Source organism: Fibroporia radiculosa, assembly GCF_000313525.1.
Source record: "Fibroporia radiculosa TFFH 294 genomic supercontigs, scaffold8592, whole genome shotgun sequence".
In the NCBI taxonomy this organism is placed as follows: Eukaryota; Fungi; Basidiomycota; class Agaricomycetes; order Polyporales; family Fibroporiaceae; genus Fibroporia; species Fibroporia radiculosa.
In genome coordinates this window covers 254424-271982 of record NW_012133457.1, presented here as the reverse complement: position 1 = coordinate 271982, position 17559 = coordinate 254424, and the positions used below count along the sequence as shown (strand labels likewise).

The following is a 17559-nucleotide window of genomic DNA, read 5'->3' as shown; positions in this document are numbered from 1 at the left end:
CACACCCAAAAGCGTGGGCACACCGAAAGTCATGGAAGGGTCTTCTACTTGAACGTCCTCTTCCCCGAATAGCGATCCATTCGGAGAGGTGGGCTGGTCGACCGAAACACCGGCAACTTCGACAGTCGGTTCCGGCCCCTCATCCGACATTGTCTGCTCAGTCCTGAGCAGCAGTTCGTCCGGTGATGAGTCTTGGTGATGAAGGCTAGGTTTTTTGCGCCGGGATTTTGGCCGAGTCGCTGAAGCCGATAGTGGTTTCTCGACTTTAGTTATTTTGGCAGGGGTTCTATCAGGCATAGAACGTCTTAGGGTTGCCTTTCGTTTCTGGGGCCGTTCAGATTCTTCGGTCGGACGCGACTGTGACTCTCTAAGGCGTTTGCGTTTGGCGCTTGTCGGCGGTCCAATAGCATCAGTGACAGGCCGTCCTCGTCGCCGGGCAGGTTCATCATGAATTAGCGATCTGACCTCGGACTCTGAGTCTGAATCCGAAGAGATCACAGGAGTTGGAGACGGGCTCTTTGATTTGGCCTTTTGCTTGTTCGTCTTCGACCTACCTCCTAAGAAAACAAGATAAGCGATGGAATTACTCGTAAATCAGACCACGTACGTGGAGGACCTGTTGGAAAGAATTCATCATTCACGCTGAACTGAGCCAAATCCCTCCATTCTCTCCCGCCCATATTTATACGTTCCCAGAAACGATCAATGAAGTGTTGGGAGCCCTCATCGAAAGAGCTAGGGGGCTCCCATCTAGATAGATATAAAACTGAGACGTCAGAAAGCAGTAATCATTGTAAAGACACACGTGTTGTCGTCGATGCCATAGTTCTTCCACTGCCAAAGGGATCAAAACCCACGCAACGAGGGATGTGAATTCAGAGTATTACCTTCACAAGGTAGGACTTGAATAGAGCAACGGTATATAAGACACGGCGAAGAACCGAAATGGGATGAACTTACCCACTGTTTCTTGCCCCTCCGCTTGACGACTCTGGCCCTTTGGATTGCCTCTGATACATGTTCGTGAATTGTGAAACTGATGCTCAAAGAGCAGCGAGGACAACTAACCGACTTCATATTCGTTATCTCCTGTCATGTTACAATGGAATGAGCGAATCCTCCTGAAGGCGGCAACTTGGGGAAGTCTGGAGGGTCAGCCGCTGGACTCGGAGTTGAACGTTGAACGCTCAGGCGGCTACTATAAGCGCCCATGTTAATTCAGAATGGTAATTGATCGCCTATGCGCTGCAGACGCCCAGTGGCAGATGCTGGGCGAACTTAAGCTTCACTGAACCGAATCGAGCACGAGTGTTTGATAGAAGCTAGTGAACATTACACTGGTATAATACACGGCTAGTAACGATGAATCGAAAGATGATAATCGAGGAGAGAAAATGCGGGGATACATGCGTGATTAGATCGAGACCAAGATGATACGCTATCAACAGTCAAAAACACCGTCAGGGATATGTACTAATATGCAAAAGCAAAGATTGCGTTCCAGAAGTTCCAGCTTACTTATCATTCTTATATTCAGGACGCTGCAATAACCTGCCGGCAATAAGGCATTCCTTGACCCATCCAAAGTGGACATACTTGCTGCCACCATCGGGAACACGACACACATCTCCATATTCCTTCATCACCACGTAATCAAAGTCCGTGAGGTCGGACGAGGCGTACTTGATGTCAGAGACAGCTTCGACGAGAGAGGCACCCATAGCCAGAATGATGCGGGGCACCATACGACTAGATTCTTTGGCCTTTTCCGACTCCGTATTCTATTACCATATGAGCCTAACATGAGCCTAACAGAGAGTGAAAGCGCGCTCACTCGTTTAGCTCCTTTCATGGGTTGTGGCACAAAGTCCGGCGCAACGCATAATATGGACATGTCATCGAAAATTTTGGTCGCAACTGGGTTTGACATGATACCAGTAAGGTGCTCCAGGCTGTTTCCCCAATCCAAGTCGATCATCTGAGATACCCTGGCGTTCAATGGATCGCAAAAACCAGCAGGCAGTAAATGTCGCTGCCAGTCATCAGTTTGCTGGAAAATATGAGATTCAACGATACCCGTATGCTAATCTAGAACGCACCTGATCACGAGCCCGCTCGAGCCAATCGATAGATAGACAAGGGATCCCGAGTGCTAATGCTATCAGGAACTTCGGCTTCTGGTTCGCATCATCGGACAACAAAAATACGCGATCTATATCATCTCGACGTGCCCACTTGACATTGTCCTTGTGAATGACCCATCGCTTGTTGTTGGAGCTATGAGTTCCATCCATAGTGAAAACATCTAGCCAATCATCGACGACAATGCCTCCGAGATTCTTGATATTTGCCATCAGGCGGTCTTTGTCTTTGAACCAGTTGTGGTTTCCCGGACTTAACGTGACGATCAGACCTGTCTTCGCGAGCCAGCGTCGAACGTTCTTGACGGATCCAACGCTTGTTACGGTAGTCTTCGATGGCGATGAACTACCCTTGAGTCCTTTCGGTCTCACGATGGGGAGAACCATATCAGGAGTAAGGACACGATCTGTCCAGGAGCTTATGAGAGACCGCGCAGCGATCCGTACGTATTTCACCTCAATCTTGAATTCGTTTGACTCATCCCCATTGTCAGCACGAACCATGATAGATTGATCGGTCTCCAAACGTGTACTGTCCGTGACCTTGGCTTTGCAGTTATTGGGGAGCAACAAAACATTATCTCCAATCTTAAATTGACAGAGACGCATCTTGGTAATGTCGATGATATCATGGATGCCATCGTCGAAATGAACGTCGTAACGAATTGGCGTGTGAGACGCGAGAGAATAAACAGTCCCTGGATAATAATGTCCGTCCTGTTTCCAGAGCGCATACACTCGTGTGGCAGTCGATTCGACAACGGAGGGCGTCGTTTTAGCCCTCTTCTGGGGCCGCGGAGTGACTCTGGATGCCTTTGCGGACTGAGCTGGGAGTTTTGACTCTGCCTTGAGACTTTTTGTTGCGGCCCTCTTCCGCTTGCGGGCAGACGTAGATTCGGGTAGTGCATCTTGATCGACATCCATGTAGTCATCGTCGGCAAGTTCCGTCTCAACTTCTGCATCAACGTCAGGAACCACCAAGTCCGGATCCTTGCTCACTGCGGTTTCATCGTCCGAAGACCTATCTGAAGGTACGCGGCTCGACTTCCTGAGAATAGTGGATGTTTTCGTCGGAGACTTCGTTTTGGCTCGAGGAGGACCATCTCCCTTCCGTTTTCGAAGAGAGCTTACATGACGCTGGTCGACGCTTGGAATATCTTCGGTGTCCTGTTGAGGGCGGGAAGACGGTACCACCGCGATCTCAGGAGATCGATCCCATCGGCTCATACCAACTCTGGAACTTGCAGCACGCTTCCTACTCATGACAGTTTCTTCTTCCACAGCGGGGACATCTTGTGAGGTTCGTGCAGCGACGGACGGTGTTATGGATCTAGCAGGATGGGATGTGCGGCTAGTCCGTTTCACGGCCTGCCGGCGACCAGCCATGGCAGCAAGCGGAACGTCTTCTTCATCCACTTCCTCCTTATCATCCGTGAGCACTGATTCTGGGACCACTTCGTCCAAACTAGATTTGTGATCCTTTGGGGTAGGTCTTCGTAGCGCGCGCGTTGTCGGTGTAGTCGACTCAACTGGGGCATATGACCTACCAACAGGAGGAGATGGATTGTCAGGTTCTATCGGCTCAGAGTCAGGAATGATGCCAGACTCTTCATGATTTGAAGCTACTCTGGAAGGAAGCCGGCTTCTAGGTGACAGCTGTGTAACTGTCTCTGGAACTTTTGTATCAACGCTGCCATGGACTGCTCGCGCGTCTGAAGGCTGCGTGTCTTCCGCCGAACGTTCAGTGGGTTTAGACCAGCCTGCATCCGTGTACTTCCACCGTTTGTGAGCAGGCACCAAACCTAGCAGACCTTTAGGTACAGATTTTATGGTATCAGCATGAGGAATAGTATCAGCAAGGGGAGGTGGAGAGGATATTGTGGGATACTGTCGGTCAATATACGTAAAATTGTCATCGTCGCCGGCGACAGAAGCTGGATTGTTCCCTTCAACATAGCTTGCCGGCTGGGTATGTTCACCTTCGCTCGTTTGCGACGCTGGTTGGGTTGCGATCAGCGTCTCGGGTAGAGTTCCAAACGGATCCGCCTTAAGTATACGCTCATAAGACGACGACGGCTCGGTCGATGCGTCATCTGCAGGAGAAGACAATCGCATGGATGCATCACCGCCTGCTGGATATTCCTGCCCCAAATCTCGCCCGCTCTCATATCCATAGTCTCGGGGTTGCGCTTGGCCGTACGATTCGGTGAGCTGGGTATCCCCGCCGTATTGATACGAACCTGCGTCTTGTGTAGGTGACATCTGTTGAGCGTAGTCATTCTGTGATTCCTCTGAATGGGAAGATGTTGGCGTCGCAGCGATACACATTTCAGCTGCACGCGAAGGAAGCTGTGGAGGGACGAGTGCACGATATATGTCGTCATTTCGAGGAGAGTGTGCCATAGACCCCCCGTCAGCACCAAGGCTCAAACTGCCAAGCTCGGATAACGGAACGTTGAATGTTTTCGTGTTTTCGAGAAACATTCTCTCGGGATCCTGACAGGTAAGAGGGGCAACAAACGAATCCTGTCTCGCCAAAGGCAACCTCCGCTGCGGGCGCGACTTCGTGGAGACAGGAACCGCTGCTAAATGGTCACTATTCCGCGTGTGTGGCGTACGGTGAGTGGTAGAGAAAGGTGAAGCTGAGCTTGTCTTTGATGGGGCAAGTCGATCGTCTTGTCTGCGAGAAGCCCGTGACCTAACCTCCTTTATGAATGGGAAATGACCAAGTGGTACAAAGGAAACTCAGTCTTTTGACATCGGTCCATATGGCAACACGACTGACCTCGGGCATGACAGCATCCTCACACTTCTTCGACACGTTTCCACCGGCACGTGGAGAGGGTGACCTGGGAGAGCGAGGTCGACCACCTTTGAGAGTGCTTTCTTTCCGCGATCCCTCGCCACGCAGCCTGTTTTCTACCTGTGACTCCGTCTGGGTAGAAATGAGGCCATGGAAATGAAATTGTGAGTGGCCTGTTCGATTTCCTTTGTCTGGAGAACCTTCATGAGATCTTATATTGCTTCGAGGTGAGTCAATGCCGTCGCGGTGACGTTGTCCTGGCACAACTGTGATTCCCTGAGGCAAGACGGCCCGGAGTAGCTGGCTGCTCTGAGAGTCTGTGGTTCTGCGCGCACGAACGAAGCGTGTTCGGACTACTACCTCTAATTTTGGACAGAAACATGCAATGCTTACCTTGATGGAGACACGTCCATGGGCCTTGACCTCAGTGTATTGCCGTTGTCCTAGTCCCACACTTCACAGAAAAGAGTAGATATGAACTGTATGACGGCGAACAAGTATGGCTCAGCCAGAAGTAGCTGTTTCGATACTCAAAGCTCGCGCCGCGATTAGAGAGAGGCGGAATGAGACGAGAATTGCAGCGCGAAATCTTCAAGAATACCGACACAAAATAGTGTCGTGTCTTCCCTTTCACGCAGCCGAGGGCTTGCACAATTTGCATGCACTCAGATTCCAGGCGCGAGTGCGACGCGATCCAGGGAGCGAAATTCCAGGGACCGCTGTGGACGCCACTGCCGCGACGGCCATTGGTCACGAGACCCTCGCATCCCGGCGGAAGGCGCGTTCCAACTTCAGGTCTCCAACAATCTGTTTTCTTGCAAGCGCCATCGCCGACGGTCTCAGTTCTTGGTGCTGGTTGCTGGACTAGACTGCGCGTATTCTTTGGTTCACTGTTGTCTCGTTGCGTAGCCACTCTTTTCCAACTACTCTCCTTTTTCAGATGATATACAAAATCTCCCGCCGCGGCAGCAGCCAATCTGACAGGGTACGCAAAAAGAAATCGAAACAACAGGTTCAGTCAATTGACTTGCAAGAGCAGCTCCAGAATGCTGAGGGCGGTCTAAGCTCCAGGATTGTCAAAGGTACTAATACCAAGACAAAAGAGCTTGGAGCGACCCACAAACCTACGCCGAAGGTCACCTCGGATGTCGATGTAAACGCTGTGCCTGATCCTGTTCCTGAAATCACAGGCTTACCCCCTACAACCTCACTGTCAAGTGTCTTTACTATACACACTGGCTTTTTGCCTATGATGCCTGCTACTGGAGCTCTGAGCGTCCCCACACAAAGCTCCGGGTTCTCTCCGCTACCCCCTTTCCCCTCATTTACAGGAGCGACTATCACGGCAGCTGCATCTGTGACATCTACTATTTCGTTGGCTCAGGAAACTTCATTCTCCTCCTCGGTCACTCCTCAATCTCAAGGACAGTCTCAATCTCCCAAACATATTTCTACCGTGATCATAGCCCTGGTCACAGTTGGCGCTGCGTTTCTGTTGCTTGGCATTTGTATAATTATTAGGACGTGCCGCAGACCCCGCAGACGCTTTTGTCCTACTCCCTCCTTACCGATCCTTCAGGACGTTTTCACTGACCGATCTTCTAATGATGACGAAGAGTCCCTCTTTGGCGGGAAAGAACGGATTTCGGGGCGCCCTGGCAGCAACGGCCTATGGACCTGGACGCAATATTCTCATCCCTCATTGACTAAAGCAGAAGCTATCCGCCCGCAACAAAATCTGCCGTCTGCCCTCACATCAGAAAACAATTATTCACGACAGGTACCAGACGTCGTATCCAGCGATAAACGTAAACCCACTGCGTCGGCTCTGGTGACCACCCCAGGAACTATGCCTCTGTCTCCCTCTCAGACTACGCCCAGACTAGCTCCACGTTCAACAAAGCGACAGTCCGTTATGTCTATGTCGATTTATCCAAGCTCTCCGCAATCAACTTTTGTCGGCGGCGGCATCGGTATTGCCGTTGGAAGCGCCTCTCCGCTTACAGCTGATGGTCTCTCTGTACTCCAACGGAGTGCATCCAAGGTTTCTGCTCGTCGACTCTCAAGGAATAGGAGAAGTGTTCAATACAGCAAAGAAAAGACTGAGACGGTATATCAGGACGACCAAAGCATCTATGGCGGGCTTCAAATCGCAACACCTGTGATAGCGGCAACAGCCACTACCCTTCGGAAGTCAGGATCAATTCCAGGACGTGCTCGTGTCAAAACCCCATACGCGCCTGGTGCTCTTCTCCGTGCCTCCTCAACTGTTGCTGCTTTTGGCACTGCTGTCTCGAATCCATTTGACGATGTACAATACATCTTGCCGCCGGTGTCTCCTGCGCTGAAGACTGATGCGCTGAGGGAGCGCGATACGAAGGCTCTCACGTGTGCGCTAGGACTAGACAGCCCTCCCCCTACATCTCCTCAGCCAACCATTTATCCTGATGATTCCATCACGTTAGGTGGTGATCGACGCACTACGCGGAATTCCACGAAGCCGCGCCCGCATAGCCAAGCTCTGAGTCCTGGAATGGAAGCCAGTGCACGCCTAGGTAACTTAATGCTCGCGGAATTCTCTAGCATGGGATCTCTAGCGTCCACTCGCACGCTCGCGGCTGCTGGCGATGGGTGTGGCGTTGTACGAAACAAGAATACGAGGAAGATGGACGACAGACCTCCTCGGGTACCTTCGCCTCCCCCGATGCCCTCTCTGGCTCAGATGGCGCTGGCGCACTCTCACCCTGAGGAGTTTACGGATTACCGAAGTCCAACATATAGTATTTATGGACTATACGAAGCTGATCGGAAGAGTCGGGCCCCAGGAGAAGGCGGATACTGAGAATCGGCGACAGACTTACGCTGGGACATTGTTAGATTTGTATCAATACTTCGCCACACGATTGTATTTCGAGCACAAGACATGTATAATGCATATTGTTTAAACTATGTTGCCGATTTCCGACAGGTGCAATTATATATATACAAATGCGAATGATCCAGGTCATTGAGCCAATGGCTCGCTAATCGGTTCTATTTCGTCGTCGGTGAGCACTTCACCTTTGTTCATAGTATCCGACGGTGCACGCAGCGCCTTTGAGACTAGTCGCTCTTGTATGGCTTTGTGTCCCTCATCTTCGAGCCGCTGCCTTTCCACCTTGACCTTCTCCGCATTCTCTTGTTCTGCGGCGGCCACCAACCGTTTCAACTCTTCCTCCAGATCGGAATCATCAATACCAGCCTCAGCTTGTGTCATGACGACACCCATGCGAATGACATCGTCAATTTCCTTCGCATCGGCATTGGCGGATGCCAGTGCATCCATGGTATCGTCGATTCTTTCTCGCTGTAGCGAAGGATGGGCGAGGATTGCACGGAGGGTGGCGGTAGAAGATTCGTAAGATTTTATGATCTGTTGATTCAAACAAATGTGAATGCTTTGAGTCGAATTCAACTCGAACTCCCTTACTTCGACGTCCCCTGCTGATGCCTCTACGCGGTGAAGGGTGAATTGCAGCGTATCCAGAGAATTAACGCGTTTACTGAGCAGATCTTCTAGCTGCTTTTTGGTCCGTAAATGACTGAGTGCCACCTCTTTTCGCTTTTGACGGAGAGCTACAGAGACCTGCTGAGAACGACTATATGCATATCATGAGCAAAAGCGTGTCACAAATGATGGTCAAACGTAACCGATCTATCTGTTTTTGGAGACCATCAATCTGTGCTTGCAATTTGGTGAGGGCGGTCTTTATCTCCAGCAATCCCTCATCCACTGGAGTGATATCTCGTGATTGCGCGCCACCAGTCTCTACGAACTTCATTACCTAGAGATCACGTCGTATTAATTATGAACGTATGCGCCCATCACAAGAGAAAACGCACCTCTTTCTGAATGACTAGAACCTTCCTGTCACGTTCTAAGAACTTTATGAGCACTTCTACATCCAAGTCTGAAAGCATGACGTCGTCAAACGCCTGATTGGCGAACTCCCTCCGGAAGCTATCCAAGCTGTATAGCGGATCAGCTAGAGAACCGGTCGTCTTATCTCGTTGTCTCTGTATAATGGCATCGGCGGCCTGCTCTACCAAGCTTAACACAACATAGTCGCCCTTTACTTTCTTCCACTGATCACCGTAGCCAGCGTGACCTAGTGCATCTTCTTCGTTGCTTACAATGTTGAGCTGCTGTAACGCCCACCATAATGGCTTTCCGACAACATACGAAGCTATTCGGAAGGGTAACCATCCCGGGTCATATACGGAAGTCGACGCGCTGAGAAATTCAGAAAGTGGGAAAAAGGCTTTATGCTCGCAGAGCTCCGTCTACACTAGTGAATGTTCTGATCAACATTGTAACAGTAGCAAATCAATCCAGGCGTTACTTACTATTATTGTTGGCAGGCTCAATGGCTTGCCTACGCCCTCCAATCTGAAATCCTCCGAAAGCGCAGCCCCACTAGCATGCAGAATGAGCCTTTCTGACCTCGCGGGAGATTGTCCCATCCGATGCGAAAGTGATCCCTTGCGAATAACATCCTCCAGTGTTCTCCGCCACCACTCAATATTTGAAGAGTAAGACAATGGGTTTGAGTGCTTTTGTAGAGAAAAGTCGGAATACAGATATTTGAGACGTGACGTTGATGTAGAAGAATAGGTGGGTAGACTTGTGAGCTGAGATGTAGACATAGAATTTATAAAATGGAGACTGAGTATACCTCAAGTCAGAGTGAGTAGCCTAGCCTCCGAAGTGTGGACCACTTTATGGCTTGCGAGGCGCCCGCAACAGCTCACTTACCGTCACGGTGGCGCACGATCTGCGGCGGGCGAAATCAGATACTGCACTCTAGCAGCATACAACATTCGGCATCCAGTACGCGCTAATATAACAGCAGTGTACGTGAATAACACCATCCTCGTACAGCCACAATAACGGTATAGCAATGACACTAACACAACATAAAAGCTAAACGACGAGATGACTGGACGAGTAACTGACAGCAATACGACATTGAGAATTGACGGACAAACGAGACGATAGCAAGCGATAGCTAGACAATATAGCGACGAGGAAGATTTGCACAAACGACAGCGATCTTCATGACGAGGAGCCGGGGGCCCTTCAGGAGCGACGAACACGAGGGTCGTCGCTGGGACTTTCCGTGGGCGGAGACACAAGAGGGACAGTAAATCCAGGAGGACTGGGCGTTTGAGTCTTGACGATGACCTCAGGGGACTCAGAAATGTCTCGGACGAGATGACGCTCCTGGAGTATTAGCGGGTCAGAAGTGGCTCGGGGTTTTATCTCAGATAGACCAAGTTTTCGGACGGTCGTCGTGGCCGAGCTTGTGAAGGACCGTGCCAGAGGGCTCACAGAAGGATATCCGAGACTGTTCATGGTTGGTTTCAAAGATAGGTTCGTAGACGGGTTCAACGGAGGGTGTGTGGGTGAGTTCACAGAAGGGTTTGCGGCTAAGTTCACCATAGTAGGTCTTGTTGCATGGTTCACAGGGGGTTTCATGAGTGGATTAATGGAAGGCTTTGCAGGATGATTTCCCGATGAAACGCTCTGACACATGATGAGAGAGATGACTATGTATTGCATGGTTATACTCACTCGACCAGTGGACTGAAACGACGACTTGGGGTGCGTCGGTTCAGGACTTGAGCCAATGGAGTAAAGGGATGACTCCGACTTGGTAGACAAAGCTGGTGTGACCGGGGGTGTCAACTCTGGACCTGTAACCGAGGCAGGTAGCGGGGCCGGAACAGATACGCTACTTGATGCCACAAGTGGGAGAGGTCTATATATCGAGGCCTTTTGCGACATTATCCCCTGAGCCATGAGAAACTCTATGCATACAATATTAGAAATGTCCAATTTAGATGTATCTACATTGATCGGACATACCACGGGACCTATAACGAAAGACAAAAGTAACATACGTTCCCGGGTTTTGGGGGTCGTAAGGCTGAACAGACCAAGTGGACTCCATTTGCATGAATGCCTGTCTCTCTGCGCCAAAACTATGAACCATAAGATAATCATCCAGTAAATGACTACACTTCAAATCACCTAACGCAAGGTTCGTCTTTTGATGGTCTATCCCGAGCCGGAGGGGGCGGTTGAACAAGAGCATTGGAGTTACGCGTATCCTTTCGTACGATGCGTTTGATTTTGACAACGATGGTACCAGCATCGTTCGTGCCATTCTTACCAACAGTGGGTTTTGTATCTACGTCTTAAACACAGTCAGCGTTGCACCAAGTGGATGCCAGCTTCGAACATGGTACTCACCTTCCAGGACTTTGATGAAGAGAAATGGCCTCTCCAGATCGCGAGCAACGCGTACAGCAGATCGATGCGCTTCGCCTCTGCCGTAAAGGAACCGTCCAGGAACTGAATGGCCATCCAGTTTGAGATAGGTCGCAGTGTCTATATTGTTACCATGGTCGCGCCAGTGCACCGTGAACGACTACTGATGCGGTCGGCTTTGAACATGCTAAGACAGAGCTGTGCTTACCTTCCCCTCTTCGCTTGGAATCCAGCACGATATCTTACGCGCTTGCATGTTTACAACGGGTTCGTACTCGATGATCTCCCTGCCGTCGCAGGTAATCCACGCAGAGTAATTGAGATGAGTGATCATGTTGTGGAGAGGATGAATTGAGCCAAAGCCAACCGTCCAGGGTCCTCTATATATATGGAAAACATCAACGCATTGTTTCTGGATTCTGTGGCCGATGACAAAGCGCACCCTGCCACACGAAGAGCACTGCTCACCAGTAGTTGGACCTGCTGGAAGGCAAGCCGTCCGCCCTCGTCCCACCCCGTCCGCGATGATTGCGCGCCGTGCAGGCCCGCTGCAATATGTCACGTACGTACGAGAGCTTTGGGCCACGATGGCGCTCAGCAAGCCTAGCTTGCGCTCCTGCAGAGTTTTCTCAACGTTTACCAGTCGAACATCGCGTGGGAGAATTCAGAATTCAAGCCCCGCGCGTTGTGGGCGCGACGCGTCTAACATGTGACCGCATCGGCTTTATCACGCCCCCACAACACCAGAATTGAAATTCAGAGGTCACCAGCTCAGTGAGAAATTAAAACATACTCATTAAGCTTGAACCATCAGCAATGTTCACTCTGTAACATTGCGCATGGACTTTCGGTATCATGTCGAGTTTCCTCGGAAATTGGCCACCAAGAGACCATTGTGTGCGCAACGGTCGTTATGCTGCAACTTGAGGCACTGAGACTTTCTAGCCGGCGTCCATTGTGCCTACTGCGAGAGGTTGCTATGGGAAATAATGGTCGGGTGCTCGGGACGAAGGGAAAGCCGCAGCGGAATCCGCGAACAATGGAACGCCTCGTGCGGGCCAGTCTTGACGAATTTCAAACCGAAACGACTAAATACCAGTCTAACGTCTAGTACCAAGAACTTACAGCGCGCAGGGCTTCCGCTTCGTTTTCATGCGTGGTCCAGCCTCTGTCAAGTCTTAGTTTGGCCTAACACTGGCAAGGCCAGACTTGTTGTGCTCATCTTTTGGTATATTTGTGAATGCAATATCTTATTGCACTTGTGCGCGTGCAGCACTGTTCACGAGTTACTGGTCGCAAACCAAGGGAGATTAACGGTTGCGCAGGCCTTCCACCACCTTCAACTTTACTTGTCTATCGTTGCTTAATTTAGTGTTTGCTTAGACGGTGACCGTTTTTTGAATTCAAGATGGAGATACGAGTGCGAGAAACATCTGTAAGAAACTTGACAATATTGTATTTGCTGGATAACCCCATAACTCTATCCACGGCTAGAGAAAATTACTAAGGGACAAGTAGACGGGCACACAAAGCCTGCAGGAGCAAAAGGTTGCAGACAGTATCTGCTCTACTCACAGGAGACTACAACGCGCGGTGGTTAAGACTCACCCCATCCCAGTGACAACACTACTATGACAGCAATAATACACTTTTCTCAGGTCTCGATATCGATCGGTATGCTCCCCTCCCCCCGGGCCACTCACTGCACTAGCCGCATAGTAGGGAAACTAGGAACATCTCATTCTGATATCTCATGCACAGCGATTATCGTAAGCTTCCCACTTGTGCGCATACGTAGTGTACGGTCGGTAAGATTATCCTCATCATCGAAGGTGACTAGCCCCAGTAAGTATACAGCTTGCATTCTTAGTAGTGACATCGCTGGAGGAAGTTTATGTACAAGCTCTCTGTTAAGGATCGGCTGTCGGAACCACCAGGTGACCGTCCAATCCATGTTACTGGGAAAGGCCGGCCAAAGAGTGGACCGTAGAGTTCTTCTGAGGCAGCCAAGAGATGGAAATTCGTCTGGATTGGACGAACCAACATGTGGTATACCGGCGCCTGTGTAGTTGTTAAAAGATGAGTATGCTTTCACGCAAACCTTGTATATAATGGCGTATCGTTAGGGCAGGTTCCGTGGACTCGTACTTATTGTCACGCCAGCGGCCAGTCTCGTTGACTCAGTAGCGCTCTTCTTTCGACGTCTATCATCTATGACCCGACACGACGATTAAAATAAGTATGACATTATCATTGAAACATGCCTGGTATGCCGTCGGAAGTAGTCTCCAAATGAGAAGACATCTTGGAGCTAGCGCGAACCCTGCGGGTCGGCACCGGCTTCTCGCAGTGAGAGTGGTTAGTAAGTCGTGTTCGCGATAGGTCAGTTGATATAGTCAGCGCACGACATTTTGCTCATCTTGAACGAAGACGGCACGCCTGGAGATAAAGCCTCTAATCATGATAATGCGTTCCTGGAAAGCATATATAGCGACCATTGCAGCCAGCATGGCCGTCCTCTCTCTCTTCCGACGCTACTCGCAGCAAGCTTTTAACCAGACCTCGCGCGCCGCCATGTCATCTCCGACGCTTACCCTGAACGATGGTAACACGATCCCCTGGCTAGGATTCGGGACCGGGACTGCGCTGTATGGGAAGGATGCGGAGAACGCAGTTCGCACTGCCATTGACAACGGTGTCATTCATCTCGACGGAGCTCAAGTATACAGGAACGAGGAGTCTCTCGGCGCAGCGATCGCCGCATCGGGCAAGCCCCGCTCATCGTTGTACATCACCACTAAGCTCGAGAAAGTTCCCGCTGGGCAAACTGTCCACGATACACTCGTAGTTTCCCTGAAAAAACTTCAAGTCGACTATGTCGACCTCTTCCTTATCCACTTCCCCATCAACCATGAGCAGCCGTTAAGCACCTTATGGAAGCAAGTGGAGGATGTGCAGAAGGAGGGGTTGGCGAGGAGCATTGGTGTCTCGAACTTCCGGGTCAAAGATTTTGAAGCGATCTTGCCAGAAGCTACCGTTATTCCCGCGGTGAACCAGGTGCGTCTTGCAGTCAAATTACCTTTCGTAGATGTGCTGACTTCCTTTGGCAAGATCGAATACCATCCCTATGTATTCAAAGCCGACCAGCCAGTAATTGAATACATGAAGGCGAAGAACATCCTTCCTACTTCTTTTGGCGGCCTTTCTCCCATTGTGCGCTTCAAGGGTGGCCCGGTAGACCCAGTGCTTACGTCCATTGCGGAACGGTTGAGCAAGACAGTTGGCAAGACCGTCACTGAGGGCCAGGTGCTACAGCTTTGGCTGAAGACGAAAGGGATTCCGGCAATCACGTATGTTAGAGCTCGATTCTGACAAAATTTATCCACTGACTAGCGCATCGTCTTGCGCAGGACAACCTCTAAGGCCGAGCGCATTCACGAATACTTAGCAGTTCAGTCGCTACCTAATCTTACGGCGGAGGATGTGGCAGCAATCGAAGAGGCCGGCTCGACAGTTCACCATCGGCAATTTGTATGTGTCACCTCACTCGCTGCACATATTGATCCATCCACTGATACGTGTCTATAGGCGAAGTTCTTTGACGACTAAAGATTCAGAGAGGTTGTTAGAGATGGAATAGCTGTACGAATCAAACAAATTGTAGCATATTGACTCGTGTACTGCAATACAAGTACAAGTTGGTTGTCGCATTGTTTGTATGTACAAAAGACAAGCAGATGTACTAGTCAAGACTTGTGCGCATCTTTGAATCAGACTTGAACAGAGCCTACATGTGTGATTAGCGTTATGTGTCTCCTTAGTAAACTCTTGTCAACTAATTTCACCAAGTTGTCATTTCCCGTCGGTCTTGGTATGTTTTCCAATGGGAAGAGGGGGCGAATATTCTCCCAGTAAGGCGCTTAGAAAGAGGGGGCTGCAGCATGGAATTGCAAGCATGTATACAGCCTCCCCAGGTGTCGATGTCGATACAAAAGTAATCAATATTCGAATTGCTTTGATCATTCTTCGCCTTACAGATGTTGAAGGCTGCGAGGATGGGGGACATCGGCGGCCTGGGATATTTGCGCGATATAGTTCTCGCGCAATCCTTTCCTGGGCTATGATAGGCATGGGTCAAGCGACATGTAAAGCCAATACAAAACGTCCCGAAGGAAACAATGTGATCCCCCATGGTCTGATTTGCGTTTACTGAAGGCTGAGGGAAGCCACTTACCGGACCATTTGCCACTCAACGCAGCAGAACCATGGTTGCAACTCGGAGGAGTCTGGTGCGACTAGTCTTTTCACAGCGTGCTAGAAGCGAGACCAGGATGGAAGGGGGCAAGCCATGTGCTTATCTTTTGCGATAAGTATTGAGTAGAACACCAAAGGCACTCCATACGGGCAAGAGCCACAGAATTTGGCTGCATGTAGGGTTCATACCCGCGTCTTCTGACGCTCTCGCAAAATACACGATTTGATACTCAAAGCCTGGACTCCGCTTTGAGCATTGCCATGAACGCACGAAAACTATAAATCCTCTTCCATTCAACCAACTGAATTGAACATAATCTAAATGCACACCTTGGTATATGCATCACGATCTGACGCCGGGTCGCGACAGTTCGTACGTGTTTGAACGGGTGAAGGCTGGAGTTCTGGGGTCCTGTAATTTTTTACTGTCCCCAAACGTCACATCATGATTTAACGGTGAGGTTGCCAATAAACAGGCAATCTAGTTGCAATCCAACGGACGGCGTCTTAAATTCCGAGCAATCAGCGCAGCCCTTGCAGTGGAACTACTAGCGTGTGGACATTAAGCATGGAAAAATGATGCAGCCTGGAAGTACTAACCCGCTTAGGAACTATACCAGGCCGGCGCGCCTCATCGTCTTGTAGTTGTGGCAGTCAACCGGCAGTCTGGCGGAGGCTAGGAGCCAACGCATAACTCCAGGATGTTCTAAGCTCGGATAATGTCATATCTCGGTCCTCGTCATCACGGAACAATGATCTGGCTGTCCTCGTCTTCAGCGGCAGAACAGGTCCACATGGTTCCAGGCCACATTACGAGACAATCGAACAGGCTGGATTGACTCGCGAGAAGACAAAATCGAGAAGTATTTGTGAAACTAGACAACGCAATATAGGTCAGAGAAAGGAGATCCTCTACATCCACCTTTTGCAATGTTCATCGAAAAGCTTGCGGATGGAAGGTTCGTAAGTGTCGCACATAGAGAGGGGCGGTATTACGAACATGTTCCAACAGGGCGCCGGCGTATCTTGGGATGCGCTTTCCGTATCATGATGAACTACTGACAACAAGTCTGTAAACGCCGCTGTGATATCGAGCAAAAGTGGAAACCTGCCAGTTTACCCAAGTTCATGTCATGGTTGTCTAGCTGATATTATTCAAAACTGACATTCAAATTACCATCAGTCAATCAAGCCGGGGTGCCAAGTAATGGCGGTGAACGAACCAACGGTCGAATGTCAGTGACGTGCTATGAAAAATGGCGCAGCCTCGTGCACCACTCGAGGTCCTATTCATCGGGTTCGCTATTCACGTCGAATCAAGGACTTCCGGGCTATTGTCAGTGAAAAAGAGATATCAAGCTGCTTTTACAAACTTCATCATAACGCAGGCGAAGGGAGGCCATTCTGGGCTGATGCCTAATCATTGTCCGGTCGCATGTGGCGCCATGTTGGCCGCGCTAGTTACGATAGTTACTCTCGGAATTAGGTGGGATCGGACTGCGGAAATGCCGGTCGGATCGCCGCGGCGATGAAGTTTGCGGATATAATGGATATCATAACCTGGTGTCGCAACTACCTTTACTGGAGTTGGCGTCAGATTAATGTCGAGTGTGCATTTGGCGCGTACGCACCCTGATGGGCAACCTGGGTCCTGATGGGCAAGCGTTGTCGGCCGAAATCAAGTCTGCCGAGTTCGACAGGCAGCAAGGACAGTATGTGTTATGACTGTCCCCTAGCTTGTGGCTGTTAGAGAGGCTTCAATGAAACACCCGGGCTTAGCCACCGCTACTTTGTACAGACACATATTGATGAGCCGGTGCCTATCGGTCCAGGCAATGTATTTCAATAGATTGTCTAGGTACAAAGACCTTGCTGATCTCACCATTGGGGGAAGTTCTTCAGGTTGAGTCCAGCACAAAAGTGGCAGTTATCAGTGGGCACTGTTGCACGTACGCTGGTTGCTCAGAAGCCGCTGTGATTCAGTAGCGTTTAACAGTAGCCGGAGCGCTTCCAAGTTCCGGGGCGCCTACGATAGGTATTTTTTCCTG

The 17559-nt window shown here is 50.2% G+C and overlaps 4 protein-coding genes across 4 annotated transcripts; 2 read left to right on the top strand and 2 right to left on the bottom strand.

Annotated features, from left to right (window-relative positions):
- Positions 1-5884: 5884 nt before the first annotated feature.
- On the top strand, positions 5885-7786 carry FIBRA_06775 (uncharacterized protein; the record flags this gene model as incomplete). The annotated part of the gene is made up of 1 exon (XM_012328487.1): positions 5885-7786. The coding sequence occupies one exon, from the start codon at positions 5885-5887 to the stop codon at positions 7784-7786; it is 1902 nt and encodes a 633-aa protein (XP_012183877.1).
- A 162-nt stretch (positions 7787-7948) lies between these two features.
- On the bottom strand, positions 7949-9630 carry FIBRA_06774 (uncharacterized protein; the record flags this gene model as incomplete). The annotated part of the gene is made up of 5 exons (XM_012328486.1): positions 7949-8356; positions 8414-8582; positions 8635-8768; positions 8827-9267; positions 9331-9630. The coding sequence occupies 5 exons, from the start codon at positions 9628-9630 to the stop codon at positions 7949-7951; spliced, it is 1452 nt and encodes a 483-aa protein (XP_012183876.1).
- Positions 9631-10063: 433 nt separating this feature from the next.
- On the bottom strand, positions 10064-11591 carry FIBRA_06773 (uncharacterized protein; the record flags this gene model as incomplete). Its single annotated transcript, XM_012328485.1, has 6 exons — positions 10064-10510; positions 10559-10794; positions 10853-10968; positions 11018-11177; positions 11240-11417; positions 11466-11591. The coding sequence occupies 6 exons, from the start codon at positions 11589-11591 to the stop codon at positions 10064-10066; spliced, it is 1263 nt and encodes a 420-aa protein (XP_012183875.1).
- Positions 11592-13765: 2174 nt separating this feature from the next.
- On the top strand, positions 13766-14866 carry FIBRA_06772 (uncharacterized protein; the record flags this gene model as incomplete). The annotated part of the gene is made up of 4 exons (XM_012328484.1): positions 13766-14314; positions 14369-14607; positions 14668-14788; positions 14846-14866. 4 exons carry the CDS (start codon positions 13766-13768, stop codon positions 14864-14866), a joined length of 930 nt encoding a protein of 309 aa, XP_012183874.1.
- Between the last annotated feature and the right edge of the window lie 2693 nt (positions 14867-17559).